The sequence below is a fragment of the Dipodomys merriami genome, unplaced genomic scaffold, assembly GCF_024711535.1.
Source record: "Dipodomys merriami isolate MVZ:Mamm:240054 unplaced genomic scaffold, mDipMer1.0.p SCAF_366, whole genome shotgun sequence".
NCBI classification, from domain to species: domain Eukaryota; kingdom Metazoa; phylum Chordata; class Mammalia; order Rodentia; family Heteromyidae; genus Dipodomys; species Dipodomys merriami.
In genome coordinates this window covers 156,649-178,698 of record NW_027205226.1, presented here as the reverse complement: position 1 = coordinate 178,698, position 22,050 = coordinate 156,649, and the positions used below count along the sequence as shown (strand labels likewise).

At 51.6% G+C, this 22,050-nt stretch overlaps 1 protein-coding gene across 1 annotated transcript in view; it reads left to right on the top strand.

Moving 5' to 3' along the window:
• The window catches only part of LOC138804466 (testican-1-like), a 346,831-nt gene extending 330,189 nt beyond the window's left edge, over positions 1-16,642 (top strand). Inside the window, exons 7-11 of the mRNA XM_069988735.1 lie at positions 4,621-4,737; positions 7,539-7,760; positions 10,659-10,721; positions 14,388-14,525; positions 14,734-16,642. Coding sequence (XP_069844836.1) covers positions 4,621-4,737; positions 7,539-7,760; positions 10,659-10,721; positions 14,388-14,525; positions 14,734-14,879 — 686 coding nt within the window. The 3' untranslated portion in view covers positions 14,880-16,642. The remainder of the gene's footprint in view (positions 1-4,620; positions 4,738-7,538; positions 7,761-10,658; positions 10,722-14,387; positions 14,526-14,733) is intronic.
• The last annotated feature ends 5,408 nt before the right edge of the window (positions 16,643-22,050 follow it).

The window sequence follows — 22,050 nt, the reverse complement described above, 5'->3', positions numbered from 1 at the left end:
ATATCTGTATTTGCCCTGGAGTGTGGAAAAGGCTGTGGATTTTATCAGAAGCTTTAAAAGCTTATTTCATCTGGCTAAACTTCCTGCCCTAGACTATTACTCCTCAAATACAGCTACCACTGCTGTGCGTGTTCCCATGCATTTCTTTTCCCAGATGAAGCGTTATCATTAGAATCGAGGGAACTTTAAAGTCTCTTCAAATCCAGGTTACCAACAATCGTCATAATGGCTTTAAAAGGGAAATTTATCCGATCTTAGTGCGCAGGTTGTACCATTAATTAGTTTAACTCGTCTTCTTCTGAGTCGAATGTTAGTATTTTAAGCTCTTCCAAAGACTGCTTCTGAAGAAGGGCTTTATTAGCAAGCCCCTGACTCGAATTCCTTTCTTCCTGTCTGCTGACATAAATTAATGCTTTCTCTAAGAAGAAGAGTGTACGTATATATGAAAATTATGTATACACACATACATGTATAATTATGTGTGTGTGTGTGTGTGTAGTAGGCAGAGTACCAGTGGCTCACAATCGTAATCCTACCTTCTCAGGAGGCTGAGATCTGAGGAGAGTGGTTCAAAGCCAGCCCAGGCAGAAAAGTCTGAGACTTTTCTAATTACCCATCAAAAATTCAGAAGTAGAAGTGTGACTCAAGTGGTAGAGCACCAGCCTTGAATAGAAAAGGCCAAGGGAGAGTGTGAGGCTGTGAGTTGGAGCGCCAGTATTTGCATCGAAACAAAAACAGCAAAACCTTACTTTTAGATAGACTTTGCTGCTGGAGGGGCACCGAAAACTATGAAAGTGGAGTTGTGCGGGGTCCGGTTTGAGCGGACGTGTGCTAGCTCATCCCTCTGCAGTGATTCCGGCTAGAAGTGGGCTCATGCGTGTGCCCACACTATGCTGGAATGTGGCCTGCGCGTGCCTACAGCAGCCTCTTCTGGCCCAGGCCCATGTGGACAGCACGCAGGACAGTGAGCTGATTTCCGAGCCGTGACCTACCTCTGCAGCTGGTCCCGGCCCAGTCTTTGCCCATCGCCGATGGCAGGCAGGGCTCAGAGGAACGCCCTGACTGGCCTGAAGAGCAGCAGCGGCTCGGGCCTTGCGTGCTGTGGTGCACTGGCCCCGGCGAGGCCTCGCTGGCTGGGCCCTCTGTGCAGGAAAGCAGGTGAACGCCAGTTCTGAGGCCCCAGTGCCATTCGCCAACGCGGGCGTGGAGGACCTGGGAGAGATGAGGAACTCCGCTCCCTGGGTCCACTCTGCTCTCACAGTCTGTGATCCGCAGCCCCCGCCCGCCTTCCTGCATGTGCATGTGGTTCCCACACTGCAGCTCCTGCTGCCTGCCCCGTGCTTAATGGCGGACTGTTCCAGTCCCTGTGGAGGAGGGAGACAGGTGAGCGGGCCGGCGTGTGCCGGGCCGGGCAGGGCAGGGCAGGGCAGGAAGGTGCCCTGGCCTTTGCAGATCCTGGCTTTGAAAAGTCTTACCCCGGCATGACAACTCCATCCTAACAGCAGCTCAGCTGGACCTTTGACAGGAGCTGCTAATTGCAAACACTGATCCAGAGCCGCTCTGATTAAGTAATGACTCACAGGAGCGCAGAGAGGGCCGAGGTGGATTCGTGGGGAAGGGCCGGCTCCAGGTCTCCCCGCTCCCCGGTAGAACTTGAGTCTGGCCCAACTCTTTAATTACCTTCCGAGGCACTAGCGTTTAAATTAAATTCTGATGGTTCTCATATTGGCATTCCGCAGCGCCCTGAGCTCCCCATCTGTGCAGCTGGGCGGGGGGGGGAGGGGAGCAGCCCTGGTGACAGGTGGCGTTTTGTTCCTTGGGCCATCGGCCGACTGGGGTCACGCGTTGGGGAGTACACCCGCACGGCCACGTGCCCCAGCGTCCCCCGGGACCCCATGTGTATCATTTCCCCAGCACTTCACAGTTCTCATTCTGTTCTTTTCATTCCCTTTCAAGCTGAATCCTCTGGGGGGAATGTCAGCACCCCCAAATTATGCTGAGACCGGTGTGGACCCAGGGGTGGCCTTGGGGTGCTGTCTAAGGAGGACTGCACTGCCCAGCTTCCCGTCCTCTTCTCTGGCACCAGTCCGTGCCTATTCTGCCGCCTCTGCACTGGGCCTGGCCTTGGGGGAGGGGGAGGGGCGGCTTCTCCAGGCTGGCCGTGGCTGGCGTCTGCTCACTGCCCGCCTGGCCTTGGCCAGCGGCCGAGGGCCCACAGGCTGCGCTCGTGTCCTGATCTTCCTGCACTACCGGCCTCCCAGCCTGAGTCCTGGGACTGTGGGACCCAGAGACTCGGATCCCCCGCACCCCTGTCAGGGTGGAGCCCAACGCGGCCGGCAAACTTCTCTCCCTCCTGGCAAGTTGACCCGGCGGTGTTCTCAGCCCAGAGGATGCTCTGGGTAGCTGGCGTGCATAGCAATAGAGAAAGCAAACGGATGATGTTCATTTCCCACCTTCTAATGGGAGATGAGCCTCAGAGTCCACATCCCGTCCTCCCCCAAACCACAGTCTTCCAGGAGAGCTGAGCCCTGTCGGGAGAAGTGAAGCAGGCCCGAGGGGAGTCGCGGACGCTCCCCCGCCTGCAGGGCCCCGGCTCATGAGTGGGGCTGTAGGCTGGTTTAGGGTTTTCCAAGCACTGCTGTGTCCTCGGCACCACACAAGGGTGTCGGTTAGGAGAGGAAGCCAGACATGCTCAAAGGACCGCTGCCTAACCCAGGGTTCCCAGCCTGCTGTGCTGCAGGGACTCTCGGCGTGCACACCCCACCAGCCACCGCACGCCCCGCTCCCAGCCCTGGGCTGGACACGTGAGGAACTGGATGTAGGTTTGTGTTCATTTTAACTCACCGTAATGGGACAGTACAAGCATTCATTTCCTCTGCGTCCGATGTGGGCAAAGGCAGTTTTATTTCCATGCGTTTATCTTACTGGTTTGGGGGAGGCTGGGTTGCTTGCTGTCACATTTCCTATAAATCTTCAACTTTAAACAAAGTAACAACTGCAATAGTAAAAATCCTCGCTGGCATGCCCTGGGTAATTACTAAGAAGCCCGGCAGACTGTCCTAACTAAAGGTCACCGATGCCGTTGGCCTGAGGGTCTGACCAGCCAGTAGGCAGTGTGCTCCCCGACCCCGCACACCCCTGCCTGATGAGACTTTCCCAGTGCCATTCCCTGCCTGGTGTCTTAAAAGCAAGGCCAAGGACTGGGAAGGTGGCTTAGTGGTAGAGTGCTAGCCTTGAGTAAAAGAGGCTCAGGGACAGTGTTCAGGCCCTGAGTTCAAGCCCCAGGACGAGTTAAATAAATACATACAAAGCTGGGCATCAGGACTTCAGTTCAAATACTGAACATACATTTGCAAAGTGCTTCGCAGAGCTTGAAGTCGAGTCCTAATGGGGTGAAGGCAGTAGTCAGGAATGATGGCAGCCCGCTGGTCGGCTCCCCTAGTTTGGTAGGTGGAGAGAGGCTTTTCCTTCCTGGGGTCTGGGAAATTTAGTTCCAGCCTAGGGAAGGACGGGCTGGACCAGAAAGCAGACGTGGATTGTAAGACTAGCATCTTCTAGTAATTACCCAGGCCTCACCTTCCCACGCAGACAGATCAGATTGGGGCCTGTGCTGATTGGCTGGTGGACTGTGCTCATGCAGTCAAGGCCTGTGCTGATTGGCTGGTGGACTGTGCCCGTCAAGCCCTGTGCTGATTGGCGGACAGACTGTGCTCATGCAGTCAAGGCCTGTGCTGATTGGCTGGCTATGCCTGTGCAGTCAGGGCCTCTGCTGATTGGCTGGAGGATTGTGCTCGTGCAGTCAGAGCCTGTGCTGATTGGCTGGCTACAGTCGGTGCCCATACTAGTTGGCTGATCACACCCATGCTGATTGGCTGACAGTGCCCGTGTAGTCAGGGCCCGTGCTGATTGGAGGCCGGCTTGGAATGTAGGTGAGACTCAGCTTTGCCCCTCCTCCATCCTTTCCTTGGTGGCTTGCAGTGACTCCCAAGCCCTCAGCACCGGGAGACGTGCAGAACTTAGCTCTGCATCCAGTCGGCGTTTTGTGGGTTCCTTAGTGGCATGCTTGTGGAGAATTGGAGTTTGGGGAAAAGCCACAGCTCTGTGTCTCAGCTCATCACTGGGACGGGGCCCCCTGGCGTTCTCCTTTCTCTCTAGCCGGCCAAGGCCACAGAACACATGGTTCATGACTCTCATGCTCTGCATCAGGCAGGCCTGGGCCTCCAGGACAAAAGGAAGTAAGCTGTGTGTCAGACACCCTTTTCTCTCTTTCGGGATTTCTCCCCTCAGCCTTCTAGGAGGCCTTCAGATAGGCTCCACCCACCTCCGCGTCTGCCTGTCCATCCATCCAATCACACAGTAGGGGTGTCTGTCCCCACCAAACCTGCTGTCCCTGCCAGGATTGCGATGGTGAGCTTGGTGGGTGCACAGCGGTGTGGTTGCCCAAGGGGAGGCGTTAGCTTGGAGGCCGTCAGATGCAAGTCTGAACCGTGCCGCCCCTCCTGAGAGTCCAGGCTTTCTCTGTGTCTTGCTTGGCTGGGAGGTTTTACTTTGCCTCCCACACAGGGGGCAGAAGGCCCAGGGACTCAACGTTTGTCTGTCTGTGTGTGTGTTTCTCTCCAGCTTGCACCGACAAGGAGTTGAGGAACCTTGCTTCCCGGCTGAAGGACTGGTTTGGAGCTCTTCACCAGGACGCCAACAGAGTCATCAGACCCACCAGCTCCAACGCAGCCCCGGGCAGTAAGATACCCCACTTTTCCAACCCACTCCACCGTACACACCAAACATCGTTCATCAGCAAATAGCATTATTAGAGTTTTTTGTTGTTTTAAAGGAAACATTACACTAAAGGTATGAACAGTAACACATGACTGTAATCCCAGCACTTGGGAGGCTGAGGCAAGAGGATGATGAGTTCCAGGCCAGCCTAGGTTACACAGCAGGATCCTGTCTCAGAGTAGGTGGAGTTTCTGAAGGCAGTGCTGCTGAGGGAATGCAGGTGAGAATCACAGCACGCCTCTTGCAGCCCAGGAAGGCAGGACGATCACTTGAGCCAAAGTCAGACCCCATGTCAGAAAACCAAAAACCTGTATCTTTGAATCTTTGGCTGTCTTTCTCTGTGCATGGCGGCCTTCTAGAATGCCCAGTGCAGACGATTCTAGGTGATAATTGTTGAAGTGTTTTGTCAAGCTGGATGTGGGTGGCTCAGGTCTGTAATCCTCGCTACTCAGTAGACTGAGATCTGAGAATTGTGATTCAAAGCCAGCCCAGGCAGACAAGTCCATGAGACTGTTATTTCCATTTAACAAGCAGAGAGCCAGAAGTGGAGGTGTGGCTCAAGTGGTAGAACACCAGCCTTGAGTGGAGAGCATGTGCACGCGCGTGCGCACACACACACACACACACACACACACAGAGCCAGAACGACAGGATAGCATTTGCTGCCCAGAGCGTACAGGTTCTGGAGGTGCTCTGGGTGTGTTTGCAGCAAAGGGAAAAGGTCTGGTCTGGTTTTCCCCATTTGGGCTCAAGAGACCTGGAGCCACAGCGGGTGTGGACAGACGTCCTGGCCGTGGGGTCTCGGAGCAGCCTTTTAGCAGAGAGAGATGAGGAGCTGCTCCTGGCCACCACAGTCCCCAGAGACTGGGACGAGGGCAAGGAGCCTGGAAAAGACTGATCTGGCCAGAAGCTGAACCCCCAAGGGGCTCTGGTCTTGAGGTCCTGAAGTCACCGGAGGGAGGGCGTGGAAGGGCGTGGGGGAGACGAGGTTCCAGGGTCCCTGCGGGGAAGCTGTCAGACCTGCCTCACGCCCCCCCACTATTGAGGGGTCCGCTGTCCGGGCAGCCACCGATGCCGGGCACAGGGGGCCTTATCTAGATTGGTACTTTGGTCCTCTGTAAATGGTTAAGTATTCTCTCCCGTGTATAAAAATGTCACTATTTTATACAAGTGACGTACAGATCCTTAGCCTTTGGAGTAGCTAGGACTGCAGGTGTGAGCACTGAGCCCTCAGCAAAGATGCCAGGAAACTCCTTCCAGCAACATCCCTGGCATGTGGAGACACAAAGGGCTCACGTCACTTTGTCCTCAGCTTCTTTAGGTCTGGCTGGCACGTACGCCTGCTGAGCAGGTCTCCCGTGCTCCAGAAAGGGCCCCCCGCTGCCTCTCCCATGGCCTGGAGTGCGCAGGGGCTGCAGGCAGTGTCTGTGGAGACCTAGGGACCCGGGCAAGGGAGGCACTGCAGGGGGGCCTGTCGTCCCCATGGGGACTTCCGCTGCCATTTCTGCCTTGCTCCCTTTCTCTGCTGTCCCCAGAGATGTCCTCAGGCCTGTCCAGGAAGGCATCAGGGGACTGCCGATGGGGCCTGGGACGGGGCTGCCTGGCTTTGAACCCCAGTTAACAGTTGCATAACCCTGAAAGCAGAAGGAAAGCTCCTAGCCGTGTGTGTGTGTTGTCTGCAAAGCGGAGAAGCCCAAGTTCATTTCACAGGATTACTCCCAGGAGTAGTAGGAAGTATAGGGTGTCCAGGAGTGTGCAATATGAAACTCCTTTTTGATTCTGCAGTGCTAGAATTTGAGCTGCAGGCTTGTGGCGTGCTAGGCAAGTGCTCTACCACATGAGCCACACACTCGGCTCCTTTGACACTATGTGTTAGTCAGGGTCTCACGCTTTGCACAGGGCTAGCCTGGCAAACAGCGATCCTCCTCGTGAGCATCTAGGACAACAGTGGCACCAGCACGCCTGCCTCCGTCGGAGGCTGAGACGGAGCCCAGCCAACTCCTCCGAGTGGCCTTGAACCACGGTCCTTCCGATTCCCAAGTCCCTGGGATGGCAGGGCATGGGGTACATGCAGTGCCCAAACCGGGAATCATGGAGACTGAAGACAGTCTAGGCTAGATAGCAAGATTCTGTGTATCTCCAACCATGAAAAAAGGAGAATCCAGAAGGGAAGCAGACCTAGGGATCCCAAGAGAAAGATGCGCTCGTGACCTGAGGCGTGCCTTTCCGGTGCCTCGTGGCCCCAAGTGGAAAGCTAAGAAGTTACTATCGAAGCCATCCAATTTCTGCCGTGGAAGCAAGTGAATTCTCCTTCCCAAGGTAAGTGAGTGGTCACTGTCTGGCTCGACCTGGATCCCCTGTCAGAAGAGACGGGGTTGAGGCAGCCCCTGGCCGGCCAGCTGGCCACACCATCCCTCTGTGGGATTCAGCAGCCCTCTGCGGTAGTCAGTGCTTCTAGATTACTGTCTTGCTATCCCTTTGATAATGTTTTCAGTTGATTTTTTTCACCTAAAAGCAGTTTTCAGTATAGTTTCACACACACCCTCTTCTAAGCAGGCCTTGTCCACAAAAACCCTTATGTGCATCACAGCTACATTAGCATTGGAGAGTTCCTCCCTTTAGAACACCCATTCCCCAGATGCTGGTTTCTGTGCTGTGGCACGTTGTACTGTGTGTTGCTCAGAACCTGCAGTCACTGAGGCTGTGGGAAGGAAGGAGGGGCGGGGCGCACAGCCAAGCCTGAGCCTGGCCTTTGCCTCCAGGGTTCGACACCAGCATCCTGCCCATCTGCAAGGACTCCCTGGGCTGGATGTTCAACAAGCTGGACATGAACTACGACCTGCTGCTGGACGCCGCAGAGATCAACGCCGTCTACCTGGACAAGCACGAGCCCTGCATCAAGCCGCTCTTCAACTCCTGCGACTCTTTCAAGGACGGCAAGCTCTCCAACAACGAGTGGTGCTACTGCTTCCAGAAGCCGGCAGGTGAGGCGGCGCGCACAGCTCCCTGCTCCCGTAACGTGGGCTCCTAGGACCTTCGCCGTGACTTCACTCCCAGGTTGACTCATAGTCAACTCTATTCCCAGGTTGACTCATAGTTGCACTCTATGCAAACACTAGGGTGATTCCTTCCCACAGGCACATGAATTCCCTGCACGTCTCAGGTGAGTGTGCGCTTACTGGCGTCTGTAGACAGCAGCTAGTGATGGAGAGAGATGAGTATTAGAAAGGACTCCCAGGGATCGCCTGTAACTGAGTCAGACAGGAGGGTGAACCTGCGGTGCCTCTGGGAGGGACAGGAGGGGACATGGGAACCCGCAGCCCCTGTACCCATTGAGCTTCCTGTGCTCAGGCCCAGGACCAGCCGTGGCAGCCCTGGCGGGCGCTGCCTCCTAGAAGTGCGCATGCGCTGCGTTTGTTTACATCCGATTCTCAAGTGCAGCAGCACCCGACCTCCCGCCACCCCAGAATACCATTAACATCTGTGGACGTGTCCCCCCCCCGCCCCCCGCCACGGCTCCCGTCCTCTCCGTGGAATGACCGTCCTTCCTGATTTAATTTTTCCTGCTAGGCTCTTGTGGGGTATTGCTGTTATATTTAGTAAGAAATTCAAATATTTTTTCTGTGACTTTTGACATCAAGATAGAATACCTTGGTTTTTTCTCAGTTAATAGGGCTCTCGTAGGTTTTCTTCAATACCTTTTGGTTTTCAGTTTATATATTTCCAACAGATAGTTTTCAGTTTATTTCCAACAGATAGTTGTCCTCTTTATCAATCTATTCAAATTAATTCTACACTATCCAAATCACAGTTGCTTTGCTGTGCTCTTGATATCTGGTAGGACTATTCCCTTTTAAATCTCTTTTTCCAAAATTTTCCTGGGTATTCATCTTTTTCTCCCTCTATGAACTTTAGAATCAATTTAGCTAATTAAAAAGAGTTCCTGTTAGCTCTGGAATGTTGCACTTTGTTAGAACAGAATGTGTCTTATCACACTGAGTTTTCTTCCAATATTTCTGTTCTTGGTGAATGAAGTCTACTTTTGTTCCAGTCCTTCGTGACATTCTCGTTTTGTTTATGTTTAGGTTATTCTGCATGGATTTTCCAGGTGCAATCATATCTTCAAATAGAGAATTTACCTCTTTGCCTTTTCAATTTTCAAACCTCTTGCTTTCTGATTTTGAATTACATCAGAAACTACTTAGAAATTGATGCCAAGTAGAGTAGCCCTGATTTGTATATTAGCATAAAGCATTTGCAGGCATGCACCACCAGTAAGCTATGGTAAAATACACACAGCTGTAGTTTTGGTGTGTGTGAGCACAGAGTGGGTTCTTACGGCTGCTCACCAGGCCTCGGGACATCTGGGACCTTTTAGCACTTGCTGTGGGCCAGAATCCTGAAGTAGTTGAGCAAAACCATTTATCATTCTCTCCTTTTCTCCTGACTTGGAATCACTTGCATTTTGCTTTTCTATTATACATCAGTATTTTCGAAGCTTGGAATTTTCCCTAATTGACGGCCACAGATATTTTTATTATGATTACGTGAATGATTCTGATTTTCTTTCTCCTCAGGACTGGTCTTTTTATGCCTATACTTTCTTCTCTTTCTGCAGTTCTAAAGACAAGCATTTCCACTTGCAAAATAGGCGGCGTCAGCGCCGCCTTCCGTGTCACACTAGTGTGGCTGTCCCTGCGGCATGCTGCCTGTTCTAACCTCTTTCTCTGGTGGTTTTCATGTTGGATCTTGTTTATCTAAAGCCAACAAAATGGGTCTCACAGCCCTACCTTCTGTCCCAGAATGCTCAGGAAGACCAGTGGCCCTGTGAAGTCCTCAGTAACAGTGGGGGATGCCCACACACTTGGGACCTCTGGAAAGAGGTCCAAGCCAAAGCCCAGGGCTTCCCAGAGACTGGGGAGACCATGTGGTCACAACCCCCCAAAGCTGGTGAGGTTGCTTTGCTTAGAACAGATGTCTGTTCTTTGGGGAGACAAAGGCAACACATACCCCATGAGCCTCTAGGACCCCTGTATCTGTCCTTTACTTACGAGTGGAGGGCTTCAGGCAGCACACACAGGCTGTGCCTCAACCTGGACTGGAAGTCTCACTTCTGACGCCAACGGGTATCTCTCCAGGCTGCTGTGCTCTGAGGTCTTCACAGCTGCCCCTGTAGGGTTCTAATCCTCTTTCACCCCACAGCGGGGTCTGGACTTGATGGAGGATTTGTGGCAAAGCCTTAGGTAGTTTAGAACACTTACCACAGATCTCTCCTTCCAGCTAGCAGGGGAAAGTCTGCTAACTGGGTGTGAAGGCTCAGACCTGTAATCCCAAGGAAATTGAGAGGATGGTGGTCAAGACCAGACTAAGAAAAAAGTTAGAGGACCCTCTCCCCTCCCCCCGCCACCACCACACATACCCCTCAATAATTTATAAGCAGGTGTGGCGGCGTACATGGATAATCCCAGCTATAGGGAGGCCTAGTTAGGAGGTTGGTGGTCTGAGGTTAGCCTGGGGAAAAATGCAAGACCATACGGTAAGCGCCTGCCTAGCAAACACAAGGCCTTGAGTTCAAAGCCCTGTACTGCCACAAAATCTGTTAGCAAATTATTATCAGACATACATATTTGCTTGAAATGGAGCTAGGAAGGAAAATTCCGGCGCGTTGCAAGTAGCCTTGAGATACTGTTTTAAGTAGTGTGGTGTGAGGTTTAATTAGCAACACGAATGGCCTGGATCTGTTTTGTTGTGTGGTTCGTGCATATGGAGCCATTCCATTCCCAGGTGTGTCATTGTCTACGCCGCACGTCAGGAGCGAAGTCAATCATTAGAGATGATATCCCATACCATCTGGAAGCTGACTTCTGTAAATTATTTTTTAGGTCTCCCTTGCCAGAATGAAATGAACAGAATTCAGAAGCTGAGCAAGGGGAAAAGCCTGTTGGGTAAGTTCAGTTTCGTGTCACTTGCTCAAGCAACTAATTACACTGTGCATGTCTCTTACTGCATTCAGCACCGCAGGGGCCGCTCGGCTGGGGCCGGTGCCGTGTGCCAGAAATGACCAGGTCCTGGGCATTTTCTCCCTGGACCCCACTCTCAGGGCAGCTGGTGGTATGCCATCACGCCACCCACAAGAAGGTCAGAGGTCAGGGCTGGAATCAGCCCCGGCCCTGCTGCAGCCACCTCCAGATCTCGGGCTACACTGAACCTCGAGTTTCCCTTCTGTTAGCTGAAGCCCCTGGTACGGGCTTGCTCAGATTCCTGCCAGCTCGGAAGTGTAAGGTCTATACGTTAGAGCGGGAGCTGTCCACTGTAGGAGGAGGAGCTCAACCTCAGAATGTCCTGGCTCTGATGAGAGCCTGTGCGCCTGTGCGTCTCTGGAAGGATGTGTTGGGCTGCTTTCCCTCCTCCAGTGTGAGAACAGAGGTCGCAAATGCCGCCCTAAGCCCCTGACTGCCTGGACCGCCCTCCAGTCTTCAGCATTTGCAAGAAACGGTGGCAGTGCCGGGCCACTGGCAGCCTCATCTGCTAAGAAAATGGAGTCTGCGGTCCTTGACATTGGCTCGCTGACAGCTGCAGCATGGTCTTTCTCTGTGGCCTTCTCTGAACACTGAGGGGCAGGGACACCCCTAAGCAGCCCACTGTCTACACGGGTGTCTGCCTACCTAAAGGAAACGGGTGATGTCCAGCACCAGCCACGGTGTGGATTCTGGCGATTTCTCTTGAGTTGGGGATGCTTTAGCTGCTATGGCGACTCCTGCCCACCTGCTCCAGTCAGGGTCTCTGTCCTGCCGTCACGGCTCTGGGGTCCAGTGGCACACGCTAATCATCAGTCACTCTGGGGATGCCTTGCTTGGAGTTCCAGCCCAGAGCAGTTAGGGTTGTGGTAGACCTTTAGCTGTTAGGTCCTGGTGCTATTTCCACACGCATGCAACTTCTGCCCCTTTCCTCCTCCACCTGTATAGACGGCGCGTGGGTGCGTATTGCTATGCTGTCGTGGTGGGAAGGTATGCAGTGCCCTTCAGTCCTCCACCCCTCAGGGATGCCCTTCTGCTGGACAGTCTCCCTGTCACCCGTGTAAGCTCACTCATTCAACATGATGTCCAGTTTCAAATGACATAATTCCAGCTTTCTTTATGGCTGTATAATATTCCATGACACACACACACACACGTCCCATATTGTCTTTACCTGTTCATTGATCAGTTGTTGGCTACCACAGCTGATCCCTTGTTTGGCTGTAACAGAACTGCAGTGAGCTTGGGTACAGGAGGCTCCTTCCCCTTCTGGATGGTGCTCTGCTCTCCTTTGGACACAGGCCCAGGAGTTGTGTGGCAGGATGGTGAAGCAGTCCGTTTTCAGTCCCTCAGGGAGCAGGGTTCCTCTCCACACACCCCCACAGCACCCGTGGGCTATGGGATCTTGCTACCGCCTCGCTCATTTATAATCAGTACCCATGAATAACATGCCTACCTTTGTCTAATTGCACAGAGTTTTTTACTCGGGCTGTCATAAAAATTCCATTTACTTCTTACAAATCATTTTGTTCCTAGGAAAAATCTAATACATAATCACTGTATTCAGAGATATTCATATTAAAATAAATAAAATAAGCAACAACAAATTATAATCAGTTACAATCACCATCTTAGAAAAAGCAGTAATCTTATTAAATTATAGATTTCGTGCAGCACCTGCTTCCTACCAGCCAGGGGCTCAGCCCAATTTCTGTTTATTTTTTGGTCTATTAAGTGCTGTTTTCTAACCACAGCTCCCGGGGAGAGGTCCTGCCCTCTGCCTCTGCAGTCTTTTTGAAAATCCGCTCACAAACTCTGCCTTTCAGCTCTGTGCACCATTGAAGGTGTCGGCTTTTCTTTTGTTCCCTCTCCTACTGCCGGCTAATCAGGGGTCAGGTGCACTGGCAAGCCCCGGGCTGAGGGGCAGCAGGGTCACGTGTCCCCCCGTTGAGTACCAGCAGCCTTTCCTAAGAGGTGAATATGGAGGTTCAGGGGCATGTGCCTCTCGCGGAGCTCACCTGATCGCTGAAAATAATGAGAAAGTACATTCTAGACTCAGATGGACCTTGGTTTAAAACCTGGTTTAAAATCAGAGAACTCTTTTCCTGCAGTGCAATACTTTCACTTTTCTGAGCTCATTCCATGAAAGGAAATTTCACGTACAAAACCATACTGGCCACCAGAAAAGAAGGCAGAAGCCAAAAGCCACAGGTGAGCTAGAGCAGCTTCTGTAGACGTTTCGGGACCTGGTCACCCCCAAGTCCCTGTACAGAAAGCCATCAGGAAGATCACCTACGGCTGAACGACACACGGATCCACATCACACTTCCCATGAGCAGCACGAACGTAAGCAGAAAAGAGCGCGTCCAGAGTGCTGAGGGGAAACCACGGAGCCTGCGCGTTTCAACTTATCCCAAAGGCAGATCGAGTGCGGTGACAAAGACAGTCCCACAGTGCTGCAGGTTCTGTCCACTCCCTGGCACAAGCCCAGGAAGAATTATTGGGAGTGTGAGGTGACATGCTTGATAGCAAGTTGGAATTAAAATTCTAGCTTGTTCAGGGCAGTGGCAGATAGTTCAGGGCAGTGGCAGATAGGGCTTATTAAGAAGAAAACAGATTCTCTTTAGAACTCATTAGGAAGAACAATGCTGCTCTTGAAGGGTAGCCACGAGAAAGAACATCAGAAATAAAAGGATGAGGATCGTCTTAAAACGTACAGAAGAAAGGCAGGGAGAGAACAGAACAGGAGTAGCGTGGCAAAGATGGATAGGGTGGCAGGAATAAAATTCAGCGATTTGTACGTAATCACAGTAAGTGAACAGACCGCTTGCTTACCCTAAGACACAAACTGTGTGTGGGGATTTTTAAAGTTACATCTACAGCAATCCTAAGGAAAGCTGAGATTAAAAGATGATGGGAAATACTCTTTTTTTATAGCAATGTTTCAATTGCTGGCAAAAGCAAGTATGTTTACATTATAAAAATCCATAGTATCACCTTGCCAAAATATGCCTTTTACCCTAATCATGCCATCAGTGGGTGTAATCATAACTTTAAAAGAAAAGTGGAACAGAACTGCAAAGCAGTGCAGTTCCAGTAGACAGAGGATAAAGCCCTGACTGACGCCTTTGCATCCACACTTGCGCGCACAGTCTTGACTGTATAGTCTTTCAAGCACACGTGCATTATCTGCCGTGGAAAAGTCCACGGAATACGCAGCGATCCCCTTTGAAGCTTCCAAACCAAACGAAAACCCTGAGTGCCGAGCTAGGCCGGGAGGAGCCTCGCGCCAAACAGATCTTTAGAAACCGACACTCGATGAGCTCAAGAAACCGACACTCGATGAGCTCAAGAAACCGAGCCGGTGGCCGTCTGTGCTGTCCAGGAGCGGCCTGAGGACCACACGGAGGGCGCGTGCGCGTGGCGTGGCGCGGGGCCGGGCTGGGCGGGGCGGCACCGGGCAGGCCGCGGCCCTGGGCGGAGGCCTTCCTCTCTCCGCGCCTCCGCGTCCCCTTCGTCGGGCGGGGCGGTGGTCTCGGAGGCAGGGGCACGCACGCTCACTCGGGCGTGGCTTCCGTCGGTGCCGTCCCGCAGGGGCCTTCGTGCCGCGCTGCACCGAGGACGGCTACTACCGGGCCACGCAGTGCCACGGCGGCACGGGGCAGTGCTGGTGCGTGGACAGGTACGGCAACGAGCTGGCGGGCTCCCGGAGGCAGGGCGCCGCGGCCTGCGGTGAGTACGCGCGCGGGGCCGGGCGGGGCGGGGCGCGGGCGGGGTCCCGGGCGGGGTCCCGGGCGGGGTCCCGGGCGGGGTCCCGGGCGGGGTCCCGGGTGGGGTCTCGGGGGTCCCGGGCGGGGTCCCGGGCGGGGTCCCGGGCGGGGTCTCGGGGGGTCCCGGGCTGGCTCCCGGCCCGGCTGACCCCGCGCGGTGCGGTCCGCAGGGGAGGAGCCCGAGGCGTCCGGCCTGGGCAGCGGCGCGGCGGCCGAGGAGCTGGAGCCCGAGCGGGAGCCGCGGGCGCGCGCGGCGCGGGAGGACGACGAGGACGGCGACGACGACAAGGAGGACGAGGCGGGCTACGCCTGGTAGCCGGGGCCGCCCCGAGACCCCCGCCGCCCGGGGCGATGGATCCAGCTGACGTCCACTCGCCCTCCTCGGCTTCCTCCACCGCCTTAACCCGCCCGCGGGACCCCGCACGACACGCCGGGGTCTCCCGTCGTCGTCTCGTCTCCTCTCCTGAAATCACCCCGGCGGTGGCCCGAGAGCAGGGCGGCGGCACACCCCCCGGCGGGCCCCCCAGCAGGGGCCCGGGCTCCCGCACCAAGGGCACCCCCCACCCCCAAAGAGCCCCAGGAGACACAGCAGGCCGCACTGCCCCCCAACCTCGCCACCTCCAGGCAGGCAGAAAGCCATGATTGGCGTGGCAGCCCAGGAATCGGGGTGTCAAATGAACACCCGCCAACAAGCGCCCCACTCCATCTGCACGCAGCCACCACGCGCAGACCCTCAGCTCTGCTGCCCCTCGTTCCACAGCCTCCCTCCCCCTCCAGCAAGCAACACTCCGGGAGCATAATTTAGAAAACAGGTGCTTAATTGCAGCCTAATTATAATAGAGCACATAATAAAGATGCATTTTTAAAGACTCAGTTTAGACCACTGAAAGCCATGGTAGCCCCTCCACGCTTGGGGGAAATGCACACGAGAACACACTAAAATTGACAAATTGATTTTGCTTCGAGAAACTTCCAGGAACAGAGTGAACCACTGGTTTTTAATTTGCCTAATTATCTTATGACAAGTGTCAAATTAAGATGACACTTGAAGATCCTAGGTATTAACTTAATGACGAAGAGGAATACTCAGTCAGCACTTCCCCTAACTTAATGATGGAGAAGAGCACTCAGCACCTCCCAGGAAGGTGAGGAGGTACCACGTCCAGACATTCCAACAAGGTGTTTTGATTTGTTAAACTATTAAATACAGAGCCCTCCAAAGGCTGGAACTAGAATCAGCAGAGCAAAGCCAACACATTCTGTGTCTGATTCCAGTAGGGCACATTAGGTTTTTCACCATCTTGAGTCCTTTAACAGAGGGACTTTAGATGAGATTTTTGAATGACTTTATCCTTGGGAGAAGGGCTGGGTTCCCCTTTGCCAAAGGCCCTTTCTTCACAATGAGCAAGTGCATGTAAGATACGTACTGGTTGAGAGGGAGATATATTGCAAAAAGGTTGGATCTTCACTAACTCATTTGTGGAAACTCTTCAGTGAATATTTATTTTATTCTCATTCAATAAACACTTATTATCTAATACCATTACTACAGGATTCAAGTCAATCTGAGGGTGGTCCCTGGCTGGTTGTCTGCCTTGGAGACGTCCTTTTGTTATACGCAGCAGGGGCATGCTGGCCCTGCAGCGCACCCCTCTGAATGCCCGTCCCCTCATACAAGGCAGCCAGAAATGGCGCCCATCTGGGCAGCCCCTCTGCTCTACCAGGATGCCATCTTCATTTGGTTTTGGTTGGCCGTTCCCAGTCTGCACTGTACAGTACCATCCAGGAGCCCTTTCTACAGTGGGTGGTTTTTGGTCTTTTTATACCTTTTTCTCAAAGCCACTGATGTTTGTCCCTGTTCCATGTGTAGCCTTGTAAGGAGAGCCATCAAATCCAGTGTCGCTTTGTTGTCCCTACTTGTAGATGAAATAGTGACGTAGACAAACTAGTATTCTGAATGCTTTTCCATGTAGACTTACCTGGAATGTGAAAACAGCTCTTTGGTTGATAGTGATGCTTACCTGTAGTCCTGAGTAGGTGCATTTCTGTCTGTCTCAATAAATTTTACTTTGTCTGCAACACTGCAGTGTTTATTTCCTTAGCTCCAATGTGAACTCACCCACCCTGTAGATGGACAGCAAGCAAGGCCTTGCGTCCACGTGAGGGGACATGGCCTGGCCTCCGCCCTCTCACCTGGTGCGCACAAGCACATGCATGCGTGCATACACACACACACACACACACACACACACAGAGCACCTGATCACAGCCACTCCTACCAGAAGCCTCTTTTAGAACTTTGAACTTTTTTTAAAATGGTACTAGAGTTTGAATTCCAGGCCTTAACAACTGTTAGGCAAGCTTTTTATCACCTGAGCCATGGCCCAACCCTTTTGCTTTTTTTTTTAGAGCCTTCTAACTGCTCAGTTGGCCATCTCCACCTCCTGAGTAGCCGGGATTAAAGGAAATGTACCACTGCACTGCGCTAAACTTTTCCGACTCTGCTTGTTTAGTTCTCCTTGGGGTAGAGACACCTCTCCCCTTTACAAAGGCCTTGCCTTCTCCCCCACTCGTGAATCAACACACCAGATGCCTGTCAAACACATCAGTAAGCACCCAAATTAGAACAGAAACTCTTTCCTTCCCAACTTTGTCCACAGTCGGGCCAGCATATCTAATTATACCCTGAGTGAGTAATTTCACCATGAACAGAGGTACAAACTGTCTTATGAATAATTCCATTCCTTTACCCCTTGGGTGAGATTTTACAGACAATTTACAGATTGACAGTTCAAGAAAGGTGCTTTCTAAACCCACAAAGTAACGCCTGCCACAGGGAATGCCAGGGCAGCACAGGGCTGGACGCACACTTCAAATGCCTCTCCCCTCAGCAGGGTTTCCCAGGTGAAGCCCGGCATCTCTGCTCAAGCTGCACCTTCCCTTGACCCATGGAGGACCAGGATGGAGGGAAAGGTAGGGGCAGGCCCTCCTCCAGGTGGGGGGTGAAGCTGATTACAAGGTCACAGTAAAACTGGTCCTTTCAAAGAAAAGGGAAGATTGCAGAATTTCTTCCATCAGACTTTGATGTCCCGTGGACAGGAAATCCACTTGGTTCAGAAATGTGAAAGTGAGTCAGAACTGGGGCATGTCCCATGAGGCTGTTCTCTTCCTTGAGAAAATAGACCCATAGGAACGACAGGGACAGATGTCACTGACGCCCGTGGCTTCTTGGCCCTCTGTAGGCCCCTCAGCCATCGCCGCTTGGTTCTCCCCCAGCGCTCAGCCATGCCTGTTAGGCTTTCCACACACCCTGTTGTTCACCATTTCTCAGAGTTCTGCAGCTCCTCGGCTACTATCCTTTGCCACCATCTCCCTAACTGCCCATTTCCGCATTCCTTGAAACACCCTCTCTGAGCAACTCGCAGCCCATGTCTCCAGCATAGGCTTGGCTTCCGCTCAAAAACAGTTGCTTCAGGTTAGCTAATTCTGCCTGAACCTCCAAGCCTTATAAAATAAAGACGACAGAATATACCATGAAGATGCTCATGGCAAGAACAGTGCACAGGGCTTTCCTTAAATCCCAACAAACATAAGCCATAAAGGAAGAGATTGATATATGTGCTTACATAAAAGTTAATAATGCATCATAAACTCGAAAGATAAAAAGAAAGCTACAGAAGGTATCGGTGACATAAGCCAGCTGAAAGATTAGGGTGTAAAATACATACATATACATATATATGCACTAATTCCCACAAATCCAGAAGAAAAATATAGCCCAACCAGCAAGTAAAAGATAAAAATAAGCAATTCACAGAAAGCCACAATAAAGGCAGTGAAACTCTGATCTCACCCATGATCAGACAAACACAAATGGCAGCAATGATGTGCAAGCTTCACTCAGAATACAAGTCATGTTCAAGCCACTGTGAGTGTGGGCTGTGGGGTTCACTGTCTCCAGGGACCAGCCATCAGGAGGCAATGACGACCAAATCAGTGGCCAGTAACCACTCCTGGGGTAACACAGAGCACTGGACTTCCAGCCAGGTGAGGACAATCAAATTGTCTCCTTCAAATGACACTATTTTCTATGTAGTGACAGTTTCACCAGACACCTCCAGACGAACACAGTAAGGCTGCGAGGGGTAAACTTGGCAAGCACACAAGTCATTTGCATTCCTGTGTCCTCACATGGAGACTCTGCAAGGGGAACTCAGGAAACAATTTCACGTGTAATCGCATCAAACGGTAAAACAATTAGAAACACAACGACCAGCGAGGCAAACCCTTACATATTAAAAAGTTGCAAAATACCACAGAAAGAATGAAAGATAAAAGTGGAAAGAAATTGCTATCCATAGAGCAGATATTGCCTCCCTGTAAACCCCAACACCTACCGCTTCCACCCACTCCCCTGCAGCCTCCCAACATGCTTCGCAGAAATGGGATAAACATCCCCAAATTCATACTGACTCTCTAGATACCCTGCCTATCAAGTACTACCTTGAAAAGAACAACAACGTTGAAGGGCTTACACTTCCTCGTGTTAAAACTTGCTACCATGCTAGGGTAATAAAATGGTGTGGTGCAGGCGTGCAGATGTGAAGGCAGTGAGAAAGAGGCTGCAGAGATACAGCTCACAGATGGGTCCTGACTTCAGGTTTGGCTATGATTTCTTGAATAGGATACCAAAAGCACAGGCAACAGATAGATAGACAGATAGATAGACAGACAGATGGATAGAAAGATAGATAGATAGCCAGACAGATGGATACTCAATTTCACAAAAACTGCTCTAACTCAAGTGCTAGTGGCTCATACCTGTACTTCTAGGTACTCAGACAGATCTAAGCAAAAAACAAAAAACAAAACCCTCTGGGAGACCCCATCTCCAAAATAACCAATAAAAAGCTGAATGAATGAAGTGGTAAGGTGCCAGCCAAGTAACTAAGCTGAACAAGCACAGGGCCCAGAGTTCCAACCACCAAAAAATGAGAACTCAGAGCTGTTGCGGATTATGGAACCCTGTCAATAGGATGAAAAGCACCCCATGGAATAGAAGGAAATATATGCAAATCATATTCTGATAAGGGTTGTCTAAAACATATAAAGAACTATAACTCAACAATAAAAAGGAGACCAATTTTTAAAATACTTAAAAGACTTAAGCTAGAAGTTTTCCAAGCTACCAAAAATGAAGGAGCTACGTCTCATAACATTTTGAATGGTTATTCATGAAGAAGAAGAGTAGCCAGTGTTGCAGAGAGGAAGAGTAACTAGTCAGAGACAGAGATAAGCCACAGCCCTCGTGGGGGAGTAGTGGGCGTATAAAACGGCACCTGCACTATGGAAGGCAGGCTGGAGGCTCCAGAGAAAAGTCAGCAGAGAATCTCCACCCTACCCAGCTACACCACTCCCAAGAATTAATGTGAAACAGCTGGAAACAGGGACTTGAGCAGATTCTTATAGGCCAATGCTCCCAGCATTATTCCCAACAGCTAAAGATAAGGGCAACCCAAGCATCCATCAAGGAACAAATGGAAAAAACACAATATGGCACCATTTATACCATGGGAAACAAAGGAAATCTTTATATGTGTGACAGTGTGGGTGAAACTTGAACACATCATGAAAGGACTGGATTTCTCTGAATCCTCTCACATGAGGTCATGAGAACAGTCAAATTCAGAGAAAGTAGAGCAGTAGCAACTTGGGGATTGCCGATGGAAGTGAAGACTTTATGCACAGAGCTCTGGTTTGGGCTGATTAAGTCACTCTGAGAACCCATGTCTCAGATATTTACCTGTAATTAAAAACTACTGTCTTATTCAGTCTCAATTTCTCACAGTAGATGAGCGTGTACTGTCTGTCCAATAAACTGGAACAGGCAACTGAGAACAAAGAGGACTGACAATTCTGCTGGGCACTGGTGGCTCACGCCTGTCATCCTAGCTACTCAGGAGGCTGAGATCAAAGGATCACAGTTCAAAGCCAGCCCAGGCAGGAAAGACCATGAGACTCTTATCTCCAATGAACCACCAGAAAACCAGAAGTGGTGCTGTACCTCAAGTGGTAAAACACTAGCCTTGAGCAAAAGGAGTTCAGGGACACCGCCTAGCCCTGAGTTCAAGCCCCAGGACTGGCACACAAGTGCACACGTGTGTACGCATGCATGTGCACACGCGCGCGCACACACACACACACACACAGAATGAAAAATTCATTCAACCTGGAAAGGTATTTTCAAAAGGAAGATCTGTCATAACCAGGATGACACCTGATCGATACCTTTACACAGACTGAATGTTTCATGAATTCATAAAACTTGAATTGCTTTAATAGCCCTGAGTGATGATGCATTTAGTATAAAATCCATCCACGGAAAGTGTGATTTTTATTAAGCCTACGGCGCTATCACCCACACATTTACTGTTCCAACATCCCCATTATCCCAGGCGTGCAGTCCTGTCTCCCCACCCTGAGCCCTGGGCCACCGTGGGGCTCTTGGTCTCCACAGATCTGTCCTTTCTGGATATTTCATCTTTAGCAGTCACACAATCTTGGGGCTACGGGCAGGTCCACTGATGGAAAATCTGCCACACGGGAGCTTTTCACTGTTCACAGCTGGAAGATGACAGCTCCAGAGGTAGCTCAGTGGTGAGTTACGGTCAGCAAGGGGTTGGAGCATGCATTCCGAGACTGAACAGCTAACAACACGCGCGCTGCAAAAGCCAACCGCAATTCTCTTTACTTGCCTTTCCCGCGGTTTTATGATTCTGCCCTCCCATTCCCAGATTTACCGCTCACCCCTTTAATGTTCTCTCTCTGAAAAAGGACTTGGGAGGTCATTTGGGTATATATAACAAGAATGTGTTCTTCCTCCAAATTTGAACTCTATTCATCGAAATCAAAATTAGTTTTCAAAAGCTGTCTCACTTATTGAAGCAAAAAGAGCCAATAAGCCCAATGAAACGCCAGGCCTTAGTTACGTACATTCTAGCTAGTTCTTAGGCTGGGGATCTGGCTTCCAGACTCCAGGATACCTGGGTTCATCTTCTGATGGCCCCTGTAATTTAAAAGCCAGGGATGTCGCTAACCATCAGCTCAGTGGTCCCTGCGCCTCCTCCACAGTGAAGCAGTCTGCGGCCATGTTCACCAGCTAGAGCGAGCAAGTGGGCAGGAGTATTGCTGCTGGGCCAGTACAGACAGTTGGGCCTTGCACAGGGCGCTGCTCCACGCATGAGAGCGTGGGGATGAGGAGGAAACACGGGCGACCACCTCAGACGCCCGTCCTGGACAGAGGCTGCTCATCTGCGTCTATATCACTGCACTGAAGTCTCGCGATGGCTCGAGGTAATTACACACACACACACACACACACACACACACACACACACACACACACACACACACACACACACACACACACACACACACACACACACACACACACACACACACACACACACACACACACACACACACGA